We start from the raw sequence: 21927 nt of genomic DNA on the forward strand, positions 1-21927 counted from the left end.
AGCAGCCCTTGGAGATGCCCTTCCTAAGCTCTCATTAAGTCCATCTGTGAATTTAGCTAAGTCTGCCTTGAACTTGTCTACTATTTCAGCTTGCATAAACTCTCAGGGAGGGAATCCCACACGAAGACTGCCTGCTATACAACGGCTTGCTTTGATTTATTCTAAACACAACCTCCTCCAGACTTCGAAAGGGCACCTGTTTTACCAGGAGGCCTCATGCTGTCTTCTGTCTTTCCTTCTTGAGATTATTCAGAGATTAAAAAGTGGCTTTTATAATTTTTATATTGATTATCTTGGGCCCTATTAAAACAAGGACGTTTCCTGATATTGGCTGGAAAACAGGGTTAAATAAGCTCTGTGCTAGATAAAAATGTTCCCTGCCTTCACTTATTGCTTCTGAAAGCTACAAGCATGAGAGACAGAAGCCTCAAGTTGTATATACAGAGGCGTGTGCAGCAGCAAGGCAGAATTTCAACTGGAGAGGAAGCTCTTGGTTAAAAATGAATGCTGCTTATTCAGATTCCCCTCTGGTAGCACACCTTACAAAGAGAGAGAAATGGTGCTTATTAGCTATTTGAAGCTAGAATTCCAGGGCTTTCTTCTCTGCCAAACTCAAAGCTAAACGCTTTTGTATTGTTTTTGCCCTCATCTTGCTGAGAATGTCGCACCCTTCGATAGGATTATTTATCTTTTTAAATCAAGTGATCACTTATTCCATGCAATGGTTAAAATTCAAGAAAGCCACCCCAGCTCGTGGGCCTTGTTCAGGGCGGCCAGACAGGACTCTTCCTTCCTGAGTTCTAGTACTTTCATCTGGCTGTGCAGTTCCTCCAAGTCCTGTCGTCTTTGCCTAGCTGAGGATACAAGGCTTCTTGTGTCCTTGTTCTGGGGATGGTTCTTACCTCCGGCTCCCCGCAGTCACACTGCTCTCCTTCTTCCACAAATCCGTTCCCACACTTCTGGCCCCCAAAAGACTCCCTGACTTCCGGCAGGTTAAAGAGGCACATCCCCATTCCTTTCTCCAGGCTGGTCTCCAAGTCCTTCCTGCTGCAACTGCTGAACACCATGGGAAATGGGTACCTGAGAAAGGAGAGCCCAGAACAGTAAGTCGCAGGGCACGGAACGGCTTTGCCTGCCTTTCTTGTGCCCACAAGAAGGCACCCACTGGCCACATCCACCCAGGTGTTCACTGGTGGTCTCAATGAACAATGCATATCAACAAACTCAGATATGCAGTGTAAAGCGAGGCACATTCAGTTCTATCCCGACATCCATTCCTGTACAGTGCCAGCGTGACTGATGAAGAAGGGCTTTATCAAAAAAGAAATGATCATTTGATGGTTTTCAAATCAACAAGTTCAGGCAGAGTCTCATGAAAGACATTAATAGTTCTGGGTGAAATGACGCAATGAAGAGAGAATTCTTAGGGGTTGTAGCTTGTAATACAAACATATAACAATGTCCTTGTTGGAAAGTGCAAAGAAGGAAAGAGTATGAATGATGGTGTTTATTAATTCCATGCTTCCAAGGACACATGGGTCCACTGTAGGGCAGGGCCTGCTGATATTGGCATTCGGGTCTACAAAGGTCCAATCCCTGTCTTCCCCCAGCACAGCTGTAAGAGAATGGAGGTGATCCAGAAATGCAGATCTTACCCTTGCCTCTAAATTCCAGGGCTACAACCGGGTGTGGCAGGGTCAGCCAACTCCCCAGCAAAGTTATGCTCCTCTTCTGTGCTCTAGAAGGGCTGCCCAGCCCCCATGTACCTGGGTGGGCTGCATGACTAATTCTTGGCACTAGAACATGAGCAAAAGTGATATAGGTCACTTTTGGCTGATGGTATTTAAACGAGTATTACTTCTTCATATCCTTTCTTTCCCCATCTGCCAGCTGAGATTAGGGTATCCCACGGTTTTAGGAGATGGAGGAGTCAGGCATGGCATCTGGTCTTAACTCATTGTATGGAGGGAAGCCACCTGCAGCCTACAGCCTCAGGGCCTCATCCAGACGGAAAACACGCTAATATGGCAACCCACTGAGCATTTGGGGTTTGATTCCCAAAGCAGCCAGTGTTATCCAACATACACAGAGTGTCTCACTTTTTACAAATGCATTTTCCCATGTCTTGAGGCAGCAAGGATTATTAAGGTATAAGCATGCCAGAAACCCAGAAAGTTTTATTACTTAGAGAGGGAGCAGGGACTGCTGTCCAGCAAACCCAAGCACCCTCTCCCGACGGAGACATTTATAAGGATGACATTAGAACTGGATCTCAATCAATTGGCCAAACCAACGCAAGCTGCTACGCTTCCCTAATGATGGTAGACCAGCGGCCACTCAATGACAGAGCTTGGCAAATTCTGAGATCACGATGATTTCCAGGACCGAACTGATAACACTGCACCATCCTCTCCGAGTGGTTTCCCTTTTCTTCCCCGAGTATATAAGGCATGCTATTAGCCACAGAGTTTTAATGACCAGGTATTTATTTTTTCTTTATTTTCTGAGACTGACTGTCACTCTGTTACCCATGCTGGAGTGCAGTGGCTCACTGCAACCTCCACCTCCTGGGTGCAAGTAATTCGCCTGCCTCAGTCTCTCAAGTAGCTGGGATTACAGGCACCCACGACCACGCCTGGCTAATTTTTTGTATTTTTAGTAGAGATGGGGTTTCACCATGTTGGCCAGGCTGGCCTCAAACTCCTGAGCTCAGGTGATCCGCCTGCCTCGGCCTCCCAAAGTGGTGGCATGAGCCACCACGCCTGGCCCTTCACTTTTAAACTTCAATTGTAGGTTCAGGGCTACATGGGCAGGTTTGTTATGTAGGTAGACTGCATGTGAACGGGGTTTGGTGTACAGGTTATTTCATCACCCAGGCAATAAGCATAGTTCTCCACAGGGAGTTTTCTGTTGTTCTCCTTCCCTGTTGTCTGTTATTCCCTTCTTTGTGTCCATACGTACTCAGTGTTTAGCTCTCACTTATAAATGAGAACATGTAGTATTTGGTTTTCTGTTGCTGCATTAGTTTTCCCTCCAAGTGGTTTCTATCAACCTCGGGCTATTAACTCTGGAGTATATTAATAATCCTAATATAAATAAATTAATAAATGAAAGTGCTCCTCTGTGGATGCAAAGGCAACATACCAGGACTTACTCATAGTGCTGTAACAATCTTGAAATCTTTGTGACTTCCCCTGGCAGACAGACTGGTGATTCCTGGTATCAAAATGATACTGACTAGGTTCAAACAATGATCCACAAGGAAAATGATAATGTGTTTGCAATTTAGAAGGGTATTATGTTGAAGTAACTGGTACATTACACAGGGACTTAAGAGCAGTTCTTCTCTTTGCAAAAAAATAAATAAATACATTTCATGCAGGTACAGATGAAGATTTCTTCTGTATTTGAGAGTTTTCCTAGGATGTATATGTCTCCAGGCCTGATCGAGGAGATGAAACATCATTCTCAGTCAATGATGTGCAACTTAGTTCTGTGACAAACCATTATCAGTTCATTCTAGAAGGGAAGTGATTTCTAGAAAACATTAGAGTTAATTAGGAAAGACCCTAGGATATATGGTAAGTCTCAGGAATGGTTTATAGCAAGAATCACAGCAATTAAGAGAAGCTTGGAAAAGAGTGGTCTGAATTGCCCTGTTTCCCAAAGGAGCAGAGAATGTCCAGAGACCCCAGAGATTGGAGAGCCGAGACCAGCTCCGTTCACTAAGCTCAGACATGCCTTCCCCATCTCATTCCTTTCAAAGCAACAAACACACAAACATTGGGTTTTGGGTGGGTTTGCCATCCAAATAGGATGAATGAGAACAGTTTAAGTCCAGGATTTAAATCTCAGAATGTGTGGGAGAGGAGAACAGACCAGATCATCATTGGCAAAGATCATCATTGTCTTTTTGTGTCTGCATTGGATGTTGTCTGTGTAGAGTGATCTGTGTAATAATATATTTCTACTTCCCTTAGCTTGTCCTTATTCTGCTGAAGGACACCCCCCAAATGTTAACAAAATTCTTCCTCATTCAGAATCATGCATACATAAATAGTCCTTATCCAATTCACAGGTGTTCATCCTTGCTCTGAGGAACAGCATCCTGGCATTACTTCCTCAGGGGTGCCTCTGTTTTAACAGGAAAGTAGCGATGTCTTCCTCAGATGTGAAATGAGGTCTTGATGAATTCACCAACACTGAACAGATCCTTTCTCAGGGCTCCTTTCCACATGGCCTGAGCTCAGCAGCATGCCGCCTGCCTTCCAGGTCAGGACAATCCAAACTTCCAGCAACTCCTGACCATGGGATGTGGCCTGAGCTCACCAGCATGCCGCCTGCCTTCCAGGTCAGGACAAATTCAACTTCCAGCAACTCCTGACCATGGGTGACAGCTCCAGTCACGAGTAGGTGTGAGTGGCTTCTCTTCACACCAACCTGGGGTTTTTCTGACTTGCTCAGGGTACCCAGCAAGGTGAATGGGGAGTCCAGCAGCCCTTCCACAAACATTCCTGCCATTTCCTCAGACTGGGTCAGCCAATATCACTACCATGTCCTCTATGTAATAAAGAAAAAAATGCCTCATTTATTGTTCAAGAACTTACTTTTGATGACGAATGGTGATGAGGCCAAGGAGCATTTTCTACCTGTAGGATGTCATTCCTCATCCCACCCTTTCATGATTTCTCAGCAAGGAGGCAGGTGACTATTCACTCTAATACGATAGTTATGAACCCTATTTGGCCATTTAGAGAAAGTCAGGCTTTAGAGGAAGAAAATCAGAACAACATATCACACATCGTTCCATTATTCCCCAAGTATTTATTCAACACCGACTAGGTGCCAGGCATTGTTCTAGGCTTTGGGGATATGGGAATGAAGAAAACAAAAAAATCTCAGCCCTCATGGAGCTTGCATTCAGTGGGGCCAACAGATAATAGGCAAGCTAAGGGAACAGAATGAGTTAGAGTAGAATTAAGGAGAAAAAAATAAAAGAGCAAGGGAAGAGGGTGTGTATTGAACTTTTAGGGACAGTGGACCTCACCAGGAAACTTCACCAGGAAGAGGGTCATTTGAGCCCCTCACCCACAGGGAAGAAGGTGTGACTGCACCTGGGGAAAGAGCTAGTGCAAGTGTGCGCAGACGGACAGGACTGGCCTGGAGGACTTACTCAACATTGGGAAACAGGCTCTTCTTGCAGACACACACCCAGAGAGGCAACCTTTCTCCTTGGCATCATTCCTGTATAGGTCAAGGTCATGCTGATGGTGAGAAGATCCCATAGAGTGTCAACATACAGGGAGCTGTGCCTCTGTATGGGCCAGGCACTGGGAATGACTGAAGGTATTTTTATTTAAATAATTTCAACTTTTATTAGCGATGACGGAGAACATGTACAAATTTGTTACATGGGTATATTTCATGATGCTGGGGTCTGGGGTCCTGTCACCCAGGTAGTGAGCATAGTACCCAATAGGTGGTTTTTCAGCCCTTGCTCTCCTCTCATCCTCCCCCATCTAATAGTCCCCAGTGTCTGTTGTTCTCATCTTTACGTCTATGTCTATTCAATGTTTAGTGCCCACTTACAAGTGAGAACACATGGTATTTGATTGCTATTCTTGCATTAATTTGATTAGGATAATGGCCTCTGGCTCTATCCATGTTGCTGCAAAGGATATAATTTCATTCTTTTGATGGCTATGTAGTATTCCATACCACGTTTTCTTTGTCCAATCCACTGTTGAAGGGCACCTAGGCTGATTCTATGTCTTCGCTATTGTGAATAGCACTATAATGAAAGTATGAGGGCATATGTCTTTTTGATAGAATGAGTTATTTTCTTTTGGATATATACACAGTAGTGGGGTTGCTGGGTCAAATGGGAGTTCTGTTTTAAGTTCTTCAAGAAATTGCCAAGCTGCTTTCCACAGTGGCTGGACTAGTTTGCATTCCCACCAACAGTGTATAAGCATTCGCTTTTCTCCATAGCATTGCCAGCATCTGTTATTCTTGACTTTTTAATAATCGCTATTCTGACTGGTGTGAGATGGTATCTCAGTGTGTTTTTGATTTGCATTCCTCTGATGATTAGTGATGTTGAACATTTTTTCCTATGGTCACTTGTATATCTCCTTTTGAGAGGTGTCTGTTTATGTCCTTTGCCCATTTTTAAATTGAACTATTTGTTTTTTGCTTGTTAAGTTCCTTGTAGATTCTGGATATTAGATCTTTGTCAGATGCATAGTTTGTGAATATTTTCTCCCATTCTGTAGGCTGTCTGTTGGTAATTTCTTTGGCTGTGCAGAAGCTCTTTAATTAGGTCCCACTTGTCAATTTTTGTTTATGTTGCAATTGCTTTTGGGGACTCAGCCATAAATTATTTGCCAAAGTCAAAATAAAAGGCATCCAAATAGGAAAAGAAGAAGTCAAACTTTCTCTCTTTGCTGACAATATAATTCTATACATAGAAAATACTAAAAATTCTGCCAAAAGGCTCCTGGAACTAATAAATGAATTCAGTAAAGTTTCAGGATACAAAATAAATGTACAAAAATCAGTAGCATTTCTCTACACCAATAATGTTCTAGCTGAGAACAAAATCAAGAACACAATCCCATTTACAATAGTCACACAAAAAAGGAAATACCTAGGAATCTAACTAGCCAAGGAGAGGAAAGTTCTCTACAAGGAGAACTACAAAACACTGCTGAAAGAAATCAGAGATGACCCAAATAAATGAAAAACTACTCCATGCTCACGGATTGGAAGAATCAACATTGTTAAGATGTCCATACTACCTAAAGCAATTTGCAGATTCAGTGCTATCCTTATCAAAATACCAATGTAATTTTTCACAGAATTCAAAAAAACTATCCTAAAATTCATATGGAACCAACAAGGAGCCCAAATAACCAAAGCTATCTTAGGCAAAAAGAACAAAGCCAGAGGTATCATATTATCTGACTTTAAACTATATTATAAGGCTACAATAACCAAAACAGCATGGTAGTGGTACAAAAACAGATACATAGACCAATGGAACAGAATAGAGACCCTAGAAATAAACCCAAACACCTATAACCATTGCATCTTTGACAAAAATGAACAAAAATAAACAATGGGGAAAGGACTCCCTATTCAATAATAAATGCTGCTGGGATAACTGGCTAACCATATGCAGAAAGTTGAAACTGAACCCCTACCTCTCACCATTTACAAAAATTAACTCAAGATGGATTAAAGGTTTAAAGGTGTTTTTCATAAGAACTCCAAACCCTTATTCCCCCACCTTTTTATATTTTCAAAGCAAACTTTTTTTTCCTTTTTTTTTTTTTTAAGCAGGCAAAGGTCTGCTCCTCATCTCCCTTTTTCTGCTCTAAGATAGTCTCATTCGATCAAAACACAGAACTAAGTATGGAAAACTTACAGCAAACTCAATGACCTCCCCCATACAAAAAATTTAATAAACGAAAATTACTTCAAATCTTAAGAGATAAGGGAGATTTGCCAGTAGTGAATATTAGATTCCTCTAATGGTAACACTATCCTAATCCACACATATTAGAATACTTCCTACATCCTAAGTAGCCACTAGTTACCTAGTGCCTAGAGCAAAGCAGGTGCCAATGTCTAATGGCTCAAGGAGTCAAAGAGCAGTGAGTTGGTCTGTGTGAAAGATGTGCCAATGGACAACAAGCGAGGCAAGGAATCCACTCCCCAAGGTCTCAGGAATCATCGCCAGGATCTGTCAGTGCGATCGGTAATGAGATTGCTATTGCACACTTAGCCATGCCGGAGAGAGGATGCTGGCAAGATGCTCAGCAAGGCCAGGTGTATCACTGACTCCCCAGGTGCCGACTCTGCCTACACACTTCTGATGATGGCAGAATCCAACTTTGAGTGGCAAATTCACAACTCTCTCATTTATTCACTCACTTATGGAGCAACAGTTTTCAAGTGTCTATTACATTCAAAGCACTGAAGAGGATCCCAATTCCAATACGACTTGAACCTGGCCCCATACTCCCCTTGCCAAGCTCCTTTCTTAAGGAAGTGCCCACCCTCTCATCTCATTTCCTCTCCAGCCACTCTCCAAGGCCCACATAATTCCACTCCTCCAGAAATGCTCTTTGAAGTCCCAAACCCCCAGAAACATATCTTTTATGCCACATAAATGGAGTCTGAGTGGAACTACAGTCCAAGGCTATAAGTTCTCGTTCCCTTCCTGTGTCACCACATTCTGGCCACAACATTATAAATTCCCAAGACTAGTAACTGGGTTAAAATATATACTTTTTTGGCATAACTATTTATGGAGTACCTGCTTGAAGCTGTGTGATATGGTGGTGCTTTCTCATGGCAATATTTTTCTTCTTTTATACTTTTTTTTGAATTTAAAAGTTTGAAACAATCCAATGAAACAGTTATGATTATCTCCATTTGCAAATGAGGTGAAGGGATTTGAGAGTTCACAGTTAGGGGATGGCAGTACTAGATTTGACCAATTCTTATGATTCCATGTTCAGGTACTAAAAACCATTTTCTTTATTACCAATGCAAGTTCAGCACTGGATGACCAGCAGTGAATGCTGAAACACAGAAGGTGACTGACTAACCCTCAATGTACCGATTTAAACACAGGGGACAAATCCTGCTGTGATCCCACATATGCCTGGACCAGTGGTTCTCAAAGTGTGCTCCCAGGACAAGCAGCACTAGGAACTTTCTAGAAAGGCACATTCTTAGGCCCCACTCAGACCTACTAAGTCAGAATAACTCAGGGTAGGGGCCTAGAAACCTGTATTTTAATAAGCTCTGCAGACGATTTGCTACATTGATATCAAATTTACACAACACAAAATTCATCCTTTAAGTCACTTCAAAGTATATAATCCAATGTTTTTTTTCCCCGCACATTCACAGTGTTGTGTAACCATCACTACTATCTAACTGCAGAACTTTCCCCCACCCCTCAAACAAACCCCACATCCATGAAGCCGTCACTCTTCATTCTCCCTTTCCCCCCGCAGCCCCTGCCAACCACGAATCTGCTTTCTGTCTCTACAGATTCGCCTGTTCTGTTCATTTCATGTAAGCGGAATCCTACACCATGTGGCCTTTTGTGTTTGGCTCCTTTCCCTTAGAATAGCGTTCTCAAGGTTCATCCACAAGGTAGCATGCATCAGAACTTCATTCCTTTTTATGGCTGGATGATATTCCATTGTAAGTGAGACCACACCACAGTTTGCTATCTGCCCATCCGTTAATGGCCCAGGTGATTTTGATGCCCATTAGAGTCTGGAAACAACTTACCTAGATTTTAAATTCAAATGTTGTTGTACCTATTTGTGTCATAACAATAAAAAATGCAATCTAGACTCACCATGGGCCACCTGTCATATCCTAAAAAATAATTATGTTTTGCTTTCTTGTCCCACCTTCTAAGAAAAGCCCAATGTATAGCATTTTGAAAACCTGATCTGATTTTAGGCATGTGTTAAAAATCCCAAGAGTATCTGTCTTATAAACAAAATTTGTATCAGAAATGAATTTTCAGGTATCTGGAAGTGTTATGTTAAATTGACTAATCCTCATACTGCACAGTAATTAAGGTATAGGAAAGGTTCTAGTTGTGAACAGAGTGATGTTTCCCTTCCACATCCAAAGTATGGTAATTGTGCCTCCTTTGTGCTTGTATTTTTCTTATTTAATAGCTTTATTCCCTGGAGCATCCATGGAAAGAACATTGAGTCAGGTAGTTGCTCATGACATCAAAGAACTCATACAGCCCCTCGTCTGTGGTTAAAAAGACAAGCCTCAGTTTCTTCCATAGCTTTTGGCAAGCTCATCACAACGTACCTTTTAACATGTCTAATACATTAGCCCAAATGTGCCAGGACAGCAGCTCATTGAAGTGACATATAGCAGAGATAGACTGGTGCAAAGCAATAAAACCAGAGAATTACTCAGGAAAGAAGCCCTTTAGCACGACACTCTCCCTTGGCGTGAGAATGCGTTAAAATGGTCATACCTGGGGCCCAGGAAGAAAAGTGCTGCTTTCAGCTCAGAGGCAGAGAATTTATCTCCAAAGCCATGGCAGGGTGACTGTGGCCCCTGCTAGGATGTGACCTCTTTTGTTAGCCTTGCTTTCCTTTTTCTCTAATATTTAACTACCAGGGACACTTGGGGCAAGTTGACCATGTTGAATGCAAGGTTAAAAATAAAAAGAGGATGAAACAGACAGCTGAGTGATTTGGGGAAAAAACACCACTTTTAAAAAGAGGAATGCCACTCACAGCTCCCCGCCATAAAGGCAGACACAGCTTCATATTTTAGCCATCACAAAGCTGCCAAGTAAAACATGATTAGGGGTTACTTTTACTTTGAAAAATCTGCAGTCAGAAGGTTCTTTTCTTGTCGAAGCCTATTGTGCGTCTCACGGCTATATTCTTGGGGGTGAATCACACTAGGCCAATTTATCAACCTTGACAGTCGAAGTCAGGAGTTATCTGCCTTGCAAAAGCTCTCTGGGTATGATTCAGAGACAACTGCTTTTCTTGCTGGAAATTAGGCATCTAGAGAAAGCAGCTATAATCAGGCTGGATTCAGGGGGGGCTGCAGGTCACGGTCCCGCTGCTTCCTGTGACTCTGCGGCCTCATTAATAAACACGCACTGAGTCTAGGTTCCCCAGCGCCAAGCTCAGGGGCTGACATCTGTCTGAGTGCTGACGGCAGGAAAGGAGTGGAAGTGACCGAGGAAGAAGGATGGAACAGCCGGGCAGCGGCTGAGAGCAGCTTGGAGCTGATACAACTGTGTGACAGGAAAAGCCAAAGTTTCAGGGAACCGGGGACGGGAATACATCCAGCTTTTTCAGTTTAAACTGATTGGGGGAAAAAACAAAACAAAACAAAAAAACCACCTCATATCGTCCACAGCTGATAAATGATTAGACGGTGAAGGGCTAACTGGTTTCGGAAAATATGTTGCCGACATTCTGCTTCCCACTGGTTTCTTTCTGCAGACCGAAATGGGAGTTGTTTTTTTCCTGACAGCAGAGCCACAAATTCAGCAGACCCAGGAGGCCCTTTACCTGGGCGTGTGGAGAGAAGTAAAGTCGGAAACCTATGTCTGGGCACCCCGTCTATCCGTACTTCATTGAGCCTCCGTTTTCACATCTCTAAAATAGGGATAACAACTACCTCATTGCACTGAAGTGGAGGATAAACGAGCTTCAAACAAAAAGAGGAAAGTCTGGTTAACTGCCAAGCACTGTGAAATGCTAGCTCCCAGTACTGACCGGCAAAAGAGGTGTCTGTCTTTCTCCCATTGAGAGTGGCCCTGACTGCGAATCCCCCCACGTATGACAGTGCTTAAGAATATTTCCCATACGGTGTAGAATGTATTACTTGTAGCCAAAATGTAGCACGCTTTACACTGTAAAACCACAAATACAAGTAAATTTGAGAGCAAAATGATTCAGGAGGCGAAGGGATGAGCAAACAGTTAAAGATCATTCCCTTCATTTAATACATAGATGGTGTCAAAGCAGCAAAAGAGCCTGTCCCGTTCTGGAAGGGCCAGTTTTTCTTTAGTTCGACAAGAGCATGTAGTTAGGAGCACAACTGAGCAACCCACAAACAAAACAAAAACGCCCTTTAGATGGCTGTTACCTGCTATGCGGCTCTGCTTGTTTTCAGTTCCTGAAAACTTCTTCTGGCCCTTTTCCTAAAGCTCATTTCACATGAGCTCACCCCACATCTTCTGTCCATTTTTTGGCCACAGCCAAGGCCAGGCACTGAGCTCAGAGTGAGACGTGGCCACAAATTATGGGATTCATTCTCCGGAGAAGACAATCTAATGACTTTTTTTTTTTTTTTTTTTTTTTTTAATATGGAGTTTCGCTCTGTAGCCCAAGTTGGAGTGCAGTGGCGCGATCTCGGCCCACTGTAACTTCCGCCTCCCAGGTTCAAGCGATTCTCCTGCCTCAGCTTCCTAAGTAGCTGGAATTACAGTTGCGCGGCTAATTTTTTCGTATTTTTAGTAGAGATGGGGTTAAACCATGTTGGCCAAGCTGGTCTCAAACTCCTGACCTCAGGTGATCCACCCACCTCAGCCTCCCAAAGTGCTGGGATTACAAGCATGAGCCACCACGCCGGCCACATCTTTTATCATTCATTCCATGACTAGCTTGCTGAGCTTTTCCAAAAACAACTTAGTAATTCTTAGTAGTTCACAGCCAGTTCTACTTATTCCTAGTCCCTTGAGGAGCATAAGCCCAACATGAATTCCCTCTTCTCTTCCCAGGTGAGAGCGAGTTCCTCTTACAGTATGAGGGGGCAGGGAACCACAGCATGGGGAATGGACGTTGCTTGAACAAGCTGCAAACCAAAAATTCTAGGGCCATTTTCAGGAAGATCTTCAGGTCTTTCCCCAGTTATGCCCAGGGATAAAAACTTTCAATCACCACACACAGAATTTATGTGCAATCAAGTAGCATGCCTGGTAGGCCAGGGCAGTGGCGTTTGTACTCACAGGTGACCGGCCTCATGTTCAGTGCCGTGGCAGACCTGACATGGATGCGAGGTCATCTCATTTCAGGGGCTTTTTACTCCATCCTGCCTGGAGCAGGGCTGGATAGGAGCCACCATTTGTTTAGTGAACCCCTGCTGGGGTCGAGGAGCCTGGCAGACATTCTCTCACTGACACCTCTGGGAGCCAATTATGACTCCTATTTTAGGGATGAGGAAACTGAGTGTAGGCAGCTTGGGTTCTTTGCCGGGACCCTGCAGTTCCTGCATGGAGACTGAAAGCACAGATCTCTGACTGGAAGGCCTGTGTTCTTCCCACTCAACCACACCGTCTGGAGGGCTATCAGGAGGCCTCCAAGAGCAGCTTCCAGGAGCTTCCCCAGGGCAGGGCCTCTGGGCAGCCTCAGGCATGACCCAGCACAAATGGCTATGCCGGCAGCAGTAGTATCCATGGGCTGGGAGAGGCAGCTGCCCTGATATCTCGGGACTCCCTGGAGCCAGATGTAAACAGAAGGAACCCCAAGGGCCTACACTTCCTTCCAGGTGCACCTTAGAGCACTTCCCTAAAGGTCTTTGGCGTAACAGAAGACAAAGGCCAGGGCTTGGGATTTATCCAGCTCACCTGAGGTGATACCTGGGCCAGATTGTGCACACCTGAGGAGGGCTGCGAGCCCGTTCAGACCCTAATGAGCTGCAGGCAGGGGAAATAGGTGCCCTGCCTCAAAAGCCTCGTGACTCCTCGTGGTGTGATGGGAGAGGGAACTGGGCCTGAGTCAGCCCACTCTGCCTGCCCAGCGGTGCACAGGGACACAGCACTGAGCACACAGGCTCAAACCATAGAACAGAACTGAGGTTGAAGCTAATGGGGCAATCCATCCTCACGTCCACTCCAGAAACAGAAAGTGACTGCCTTATAACTGGACGCTGACCCAGTGGGCCAACCAGATGGACCACAGAAAGCTAAGAAAACCACCAGGCCAGGAGCAAATGATCAGAAATATCCTTAGTAGGCCATTTCCATCGTTAATAGCAAACACGTGGGCCCCAGAACACAGCCATCTGCAGCACATTATAATTCATGGTCTTAACTTAAGAACTTTGACCTCTGCTCCTCCTCCCTGAAACCAATTAAAGTGCAAATAGAATATCCCAGAATTTTTAATAAAGACACCAGCTGAGCTCTGGTCAGTTGAGACATGTACAGGAAGCTTCTGGATGTTACCAGAAAGTGGACTTTTCACTTCTGAGCTATGATGGCTATTTCTTCCTGAACCAAGTCCTGAAAGGCCAAGAACCCAGGGCAGGGGACACAGTGTCTACATTAAAAGGACCTCAGCCCATCAGGGGCCATGTATCAGACAAGCTACTCAGCTTCAGTGCAAGAAATGACTGCTGACTTTGTGTGGGGGTTGTTGGGGGACCAGACTCTCGTAGACATGGACAGATGCAGTGTCTGAATAAGGGACAGTGGGCATGTCTGAAATGATGCCACCCTTTCTTCCTATCCCAGTAGACAGACCTGCACAGAATACGCTAGTTCTTTCTGCTGACTTAGCAAGTCTGTAACAGGGTAGAGGCTTCTAATCAAATATGATAGAAAAAGCAGCTGTGGTAGATATCTCCAAGCCTGCCACCAGGGTTGAAGTCTACATGTGCCCAGTTCTTGCCCCACTGAGCAACTGACACCAAAGTTACCACCAGGGTAATGTGGAACTCAAGAATGAGAAAGAGCTGTCCCTCTCAACCCTCCCCATCCCTATGCCTGGGAGCCAAAGGCTCACAGGTACCCAGTGAAAGGCCAAAGAATGGATCAGGAGCCTGAGGCTGCAGGCTGAGATCCAGAATGACCCTGACCACCTGTGGGCCCTCTGGCCTTCCTGAGCCTCAGTTTGCTCACCTGTAAAATGGAGATGATTGTATTTGTTCTTTATTTTCAGGGCTGTGACAATGAAAGGAGATGCAAAAGATCTTTGTAAACTGGAGAGTGGTGCTACAAAGTCTTATGCTCACAACTGCTTTTAGATTAGAAATTTTTGATCTCTCTCCTCCCACTGTAGCTAAATTAAGCAAAGGCTTTCAGGGGAAGTCCCTGCTGGAAAGACTCTACTGTTTGAAATTGTTCCCCTCACCCAGGTCTCCACGGATTATGTACAGAAAAGCAGTGGACTCCGCCTCCTATTTATCTGGGTTTTCTCTGCTCTATTTTGTTTTTATTTTCTTCTATTTATTGTGTGTATTATTGCAAACTATTGTAAATTCATTGTAGAATGATGTGGAATAAACAAAAAATGAAAATGCTGCTGCTGCAATTGCTAGATTTAGTACAAAAGACAGTGGCCTCAGTGCGTTCTCCCCAGAGATTTTGCCATTACACAGATGGGGAAGAGAAAACCTCCCTCTGCACTTATCTAATTGTGCTGTACTCACCATCCCTCTCTCCATCCATCCACCCAGCCAATGTCTATCCATCTGTCCATTGTACCATCTATCTCTCCATTATCCATCCATTTCCACCTACCCATTATCCATTCATCCACCTATCCACCTACCTATCATTGATTTATGCATCTACCCATCCGTCCTTCTTTCCATCCATCCTTCTGTCCATCCGTCTGTCCATCCATCCATCCATCATTCCACCCACCCATTATCCATTCATTTACTGACCCAATTATCTATCATCTATTTATCTATCCTTCCTTCCTTCCTTCCTCTCAACCATCCATCTATCATCCACCCACCCACCCACCCACTCATGGATCCTTTCAGTCAAGAAGTATTTATTGAGTTCTACTATGTGTCAGGCACTGTTCTAGGTGCTGGGAGTTCGGCAATAAACAAAACACAAATTCCTGACCTTGTGGAGCTGAAAATGAGTCCTTTTGGATATTGTCTGTTGCAGAGAAGTCCAGAAATTACCCTTTACCCCACACTGTGGCCTCTGTGCCTGGGGAGAGGAGGAAGCCATGGGGATAAGTGTGTGGGAGGGGGATTGCAGGATTGGCAGGATTTCAGCTGAAATGTTTTCACACATGCTCTACAACAAATAAAATGCTGGGTTAACGAGCCAGTGACAGGAAAGCATTCTCTGCTGTTGGAACATAAATTGAAGGAGGTTTGCAGAATTAAATGGCTTAAAAATGGGGCTACCTCCCACCTCCCAGAGGTTGCACAGGGACATTGCTCTGTACTGAGGCAGCTTTAGTTCTCACATAAAGCCCAAATGTGTTCACGGCCACTTCCATGTGTCAAACACACTGGGAGGCCGCTTGACTTTATGTCCCGGGGCTTCTACTTCGGTCGGTCTGGAAAAATGCAAGCAGTTCATTTAATATCCTGAGCTCCAGTAATATGGGCATAGTTGGCCAGGTGCGGTGGCTCACGCCTGTAATCCCAGCACTTTGGGAGGCTGAGGCAGGTGGATCACTTGAGGCCAGGAGTTTGAGACCAGCCTGGCCAACATGGTAAAACCCCATCTCCACTAAAAATACAAAGAATCAGCCAGGTGTGGTGGTGCATGCCTGTAATCCCAGTTACTTGGGAGGCTGAGGAATAAGAGTCATTTGAACCTGGGAGGCAGAGGTTGCAGTGAGCCGACATGGCCCCAGTGCACTCCAGCCAGGGTGAGACTCTGTCTCAAAAAAAAAAAAAAAAAATATATATATATATATATATATATACACACATACACACACACACACACACACATTTTTTATATATATATATATATATAAAATAAAATAGGTATAGTCATGCCCATCTCACTAAGTTCATCCATAGGCCAGGTGCATGGCTCACGCCTGTATCCCAGCACTTTGGGAGGCCGAGGCTCACAGATCACTTGAGGTCAGGAGTTCCAGACCAGCCTGGCCAACGTGGTGAAACCCTGTCTCTACTAAAATACAAAAATTAGCTGGGTGTGGTAGTGTTAACCTGTAGTCCCAGCTACTCGGGAGGCTGAGGCAGGAGAATTGCTTGAACTGGGGAGGCGGAGGTTGCAGTGAGCCAAGATCGTGCCACTGTATTCCAGCCTAGGTGACAGAAAGAGACTCAGTCTTAAAACAATAAAATTAAGTTTAAAAAGTTCATCGATGAAAGAGGACACCAAGAATGCAATCCTCCAGGGTCAACGTCAGTTTGTCCCTCAGTTTGTCTGCGTTCATTCCCCTAAATTGGATATTCAAGGATCAGTGGCCATGCAGAATCAACCTTCCAAGCTTGACCTCTATTTTGTGTACAGCTTAATGGGGAGGACGATTCTACCTTGGGCTGCAGCTTTTCATATTCTAACGGCATTAATTGCAGACAAATTCCTTCATTTTCCAGTGAGCAATATCTAATTACATGGAGAAGAAACAAGAACAGGGTCTGTATTGTTGCGTCCTTCTTGAACTGTTTTCAAGAATCCCTCCTGCCAGTTCATTTTTCCCGGTGATAATGTAGGGGTACAGCTGGCTCCATTACTCCGGCCGAGTAAGTAAATTGATTCTACCGAGTAGTGTTTTCATCTTGCCAGAGTTCCTCATTCTGCAGCTGTTCCTCTGTTTTTCTCTCTCTCTGGATAAAGATTTCCATTTTTTCACCTAACACTTTGAGGAAGGAAATGAAGATTTTCTTAAACTTTTCATCGAGAAAAAAAATGATCACTCTCAAATGAAGAGTTGAGATGGGAAAATAATTCCATCTTGGTAAAATCCCAGCATGACAAATGTATTTCATAATCTCCAACAGCACGCAAAGTTCGAGGGAGAATTCTGATGATATGTATTGTATACTGATTTTCAGGAAAGCAAGTTCTACAAAGAGTGTGGACTTTCCCGCTACATTGGATTTCTATCAATTCCTACCACTTCCAAAGCCCTTGGAGGATTTTTTTTTCACCGAAAACTGCAGTTCATTTTACCCTCTTAAAACACCTTTTCAGGCAGACATCTCTTCCAAGAGAAATCCAGTTTCCCCACGGTATGAGGTAGGAATTTTCAGGGAGTGGTCTGCCCAGCCTGCGTTTCATTCTTCTGAGATCGGTTTAGACTGGACTCTGTTCCAGAATATCTTCTCTGCCCGTTGCCTCTTCCAACCTTTGCTCCCTCTTTGCAATACATTATTGGTCGCTTTTTAAAAGATGTGAAATGGTATTATGGTTATAGATTTTTCTCTTTGTCTTTTAGAGGCCCACACGGAACTAACTTCTAGAAGATGCTTGATACCCAGGATTGTGTAAGCAGGTCTGATGAGGTGCCCTGCAGCGAGGTCCCTGAAGTCAAGGATCCTGCTCGTGTTTCTGTGCCCCCTCCGAATCTGCTCCCCAGGATCTGGCTTATAGAGGGTGCACAGTAAATACTAGTGGAGTAAATGAGTGGCTTTGCTCTGACTGGTGGCCAGCTGCTTGTCTGTTGACCTCATTTCCTGTAGCGAGCTTGTCCTGAGTCAGGGGCTGCTGTCTTCTCTGCTGTCGTTAGAGAAGGCTGAGGCCGGGCACGGTCGCTCACACCTGTATTCCTAGCACTATGGGAGGCCGAGGCAGGCGGATCACTTGAGGTCAGGAGTTCAAGAGCAGCCTGGCCAACATGATGAAACCCCATCTCTATTAAAAATACAAACAAAAAAAAATTAGCTGGGCATGGTGGTGTGTGCCTGTAATCCCAGCTACTCGGGAGGCTGAGGTGGGAGGATTGCTTGAACCTGGGAGGCAGAGGTTGCAGTAAGCCGAGACTGTGTCACTGCACACTCCAGCCTGGGTGACAGGGAAAGACTCCATCTCAAAAAAAAAAAAAAAAAAAGAAATAAGAGAAAGCTGACCTGGGTAGAGGCCACCTAGACCTGGGGCCACATCTGTTTGTGTTCCATGTCCAGGCAGGTGTGCCACGAATATGTCCTGAATGGAATTAAACAGAATCGAATGGGCCAATTATACATGCTTGTGGGGAAGTAGGATGGCAACGCATTCTCCTTCAATGTGGTTATTTGATTTGGGTGTAGACTGCAGAAGGTCTGACCTCAGCTTAATGTGAATGATTTGCACCCCAGGAGAGCAGGGGGTAACCCTCACTTGCTTATTTTCTCATCCTACATTATCCTAAATGTACCACACAAACACGCTGCTCCCCTCTCCCCACTCCTAGCTGGCAGCTGGGGACACGCTCATCAGTTGAAGCCATTTACCAGTATAGACCCAGCAAAACCCAGACAGGCCCAAACTCCTGATTTCAGCATCCGCGTGGCAACTGTGGCAACAATTCTTTTCAGATACACACAGAGAAAATGTGAATGTGCTCTTTGGTGGCTCTCTGACATAGAATCCTTAAAGGATGCTCACTATAGGAAAAGGAAAAAGAAATCTCAAACCAAAAGAAAGATTTTACATCAAGTGTACAGGGCTGGAGAGGGGAGTGTGGAGCGTGGCGTGATGAGGACCTAGTGTGCTAGTGAAGGACCCTTCCTTTTCATCGTTTCCAAATGCCTATGAATTACACCGAAATTAAACTAGAATTCATATACTAGTATTACTTTGTTCTTCTACAGGAAGCCTCCCTCTTCTTTGTACAGACAGAAAACCCCTTAACTTGGCAAACTACAATATCTCAGAGGCTGCATGGTCTCCTTAAAAATGAAGAAACTTTAAAAGATAAATCAGATCATATTCCTGTCTTGCCTGAAAAGCTTCAATGATGTCCTGCTGCTCTGCAGATAAGAATCCACGTTCCTGCTCTGGCCAGCTGGGCTTTGCTGGCTCTGGTTCCTCCATTTCTACCCAGCATCACTTCCCTCCAGTCCCCCACAGCTCCAAGGCTCCTGGCAGCCAGGTGTCCCCACAGTGCCCACGGGCCCATGGTCCCCTGCACCTGAACTCCCTTCCTTCCATGCTTTGCAGGCTCTCCATCCCTGTCTTCCTTTTGGCCTCCCCCAAACCCCCACTTAAAGTGGGCTCCCCCAGCCCATGTTTCCTCTCTTTGTCCTCTTCCTTTGCTTTCTTCACAGTACTCTTTCCAACCTGCAATTTATTACTTTTATTTTTTTATTTTTAAAATAGAGACAGGGTCTTGCTATGTTGCCCAGGCTGGTCTTGAACTCCTGGCCTCAAGCAATCCTCCTGCCTTGGCCTCCCGAAGTGCTGAGATTACAGGTGTGAACCACTGTACCTGGCCCAAACTGCAAGTTTTAAATTTTCTATTTTTCAACTGTTTTCACCACTAGAACACCAGTTACATGAGGGCAAGAAACATGCTTGTCCTGTTCACAGCTGTGTCCCTAACACCTGTCAGTGTGGAACAGTGGCAGGTACTCAGTGAATATGACTTGCAGATTCACCTGCCCCACCTGAGAAGATGGCCCTATTCCTCCAACTCTTATTTAACAGAAAACTTTCTGCAAGAGAAAAAAAAAAAGAATCTGTAAGACTAATTTTTTGAATGTTAATATTGCCTTTTTTCCTACTCTAGGAAGTGACATTTACTATTATGGTAAATATTCTTTACTGTGAGTGTTCAAATCATTCACAATTTTCTTACTCCTATAAATGCAGCATACGTAACCCTCACCTCCCTAAGACCAAGGACTCCAAGCTCACTAATGGATAAACTCAACTGAGTTAAACTCCCACATGAATCCCCAGATACTGCTTTTGCCAAAGAGTCACTTCCAAGACAGGTCTTAAATGTTCAGAGACATAAAACACACACTCTCACACACACTTAAAGCCTTGCAATAATTAATGATACACTCCATAAGGAACCCCCTCCAACCATCCCTGCAATGTGCAACTGGAGTCACGTAAGACTCAAGTTGAAATAGGACTCTATCCTCGTATTTACAGGCCTCAAGTCCCATTTGTCAGTGATAGCAGTTGGTTAATGTTGTCAGAGTTAGGATTTTGGAATGTTTTGATAAAGAATAAACAAGGTATATGAGGGGATATACTTTTCGCCTTTAAGCCATCTACAATACTTGGTTCTTTTTGATTCTGAGATGTTAATATCATTAAAGCAGTTACTGATTCGTCTCTGAATCACCTTTGGAGCTGAGACTGAATTTAACTGACATCCCCAAGCCTCCATCAGTGGTGGGAGGAGGAAGACAGAGGCAGGCTGGTGTTTGGATGTGGGCCAGTTTAAAATGAGCCATCACACAGAAACTGTGGACATGCTGCTGAGTGACTGCTAAGGGCACTGGGAGTCTTTCCAGCAATGATGAGTAGGAATTCTGAAAAAAGCCTTTAACTTTTTGATAATTCCAACATCCCTGTAAGCTAAGTAATAATATACCACCTTTGTGGAATGATTTACAATTTACAGACATGTGATCTCATTGAGTCCATTCTCCCACTCTCTCGGAGACACTATGAAGTAAGAGAACCACCACTTTGAGATAATATCGGAGCAGCCGGGAAATCTCCACCACGGGTGATGGATGACTGAGGGTTGACTGGGCCGCTCGACCTCCCCCTCACTGTGGGCTTTTGTGATTAATTCACCTACTTGCTTAGGAAGTTGCTTTCCATCTGAGAAAATTAAAAACACCACTCTCTGGACAGGAATGTGGGATCATAAATGAGAAGCAAATAGAAAAGATTTACACAAAAGCACAAGCTCAGCAAAAGAGAAAACTCAGAAATTGCTAATATGGTATAAATCAAATAACGGCTATTAGCAAACCCCTGGTAAGGGGGGAAAAAATGGCTTTTAAATGATTTGCTGAGCTCTTAACAATACCATTTCTACCTATAGTGTTCGAATATCTCCGGGGCAATCTGACTTGCATTCTTCAGCACTGCTGTGAACACTTCCCAATTGGAAAGGATTTAGATAAAACCATATAGAGTGCCAGAAAATATACCTCGCTATTGTGCCTTCAGAATTACATAATTTTTAGAGCTGTAGAGTCTTCCTCATCTATGCATTCCTCCCCACAAGCACAGGGGTCAAAAATATTTGTTTAATATGTGAACAAGTGGGTGGAGAGACAGATGGAAAGAAAGGAGGAAGGAAGGGTGGATGGGTGGATGGATGGATGGTTGGATGGATGAAGACCAACTCACTCATCTTACTGATGAGGAATGTAAGAGCCAGGGGGTTACTAATCTGCCTACATTATTTTTTTAAATGGTGTGAGAATTGGGACAACCAGATCTCTTCAAGTCCAGTGTTCTTGATCTAGATTTTCCTGTCTTCCATTGGTTTATCAATAATTAAAAAACATTAACAGTATTAACAATATGATCGTCTTAGTCATGGGAAACCATTTCTGGAGGCCCATAGGCTAATGTATTTGTGCCCATTTGATGATCGGGAAATTAGACACAGAGTGCATTTTCTATGGCTATGAGTTCATCAAGGGCGAGAAAACACGAGGGCCACTCAATTGCATGTCAGTCTCCTGCCAAACTCACTCTCTGAAAGT

At 44.1% G+C, this 21927-nt stretch overlaps 1 protein-coding gene across 1 annotated transcript in view; it reads right to left on the reverse strand.

Annotated features, from left to right (window-relative positions):
- ADAM12 (ADAM metallopeptidase domain 12) overlaps window positions 1-21927 on the reverse strand; it is a 373557-nt gene that overhangs the window by 58634 nt on the left and 292996 nt on the right. The window contains exon 13 of the mRNA XM_025397498.1: window positions 903-1080. Within this exon, the coding sequence (XP_025253283.1) occupies window positions 903-1080 (178 nt within the window). The remainder of the gene's footprint in view (window positions 1-902; window positions 1081-21927) is intronic.

This window comes from Theropithecus gelada, chromosome 9, assembly GCF_003255815.1.
Source record: "Theropithecus gelada isolate Dixy chromosome 9, Tgel_1.0, whole genome shotgun sequence".
Lineage (NCBI taxonomy): Eukaryota > Metazoa > Chordata > Mammalia > Primates > Cercopithecidae > Theropithecus > Theropithecus gelada.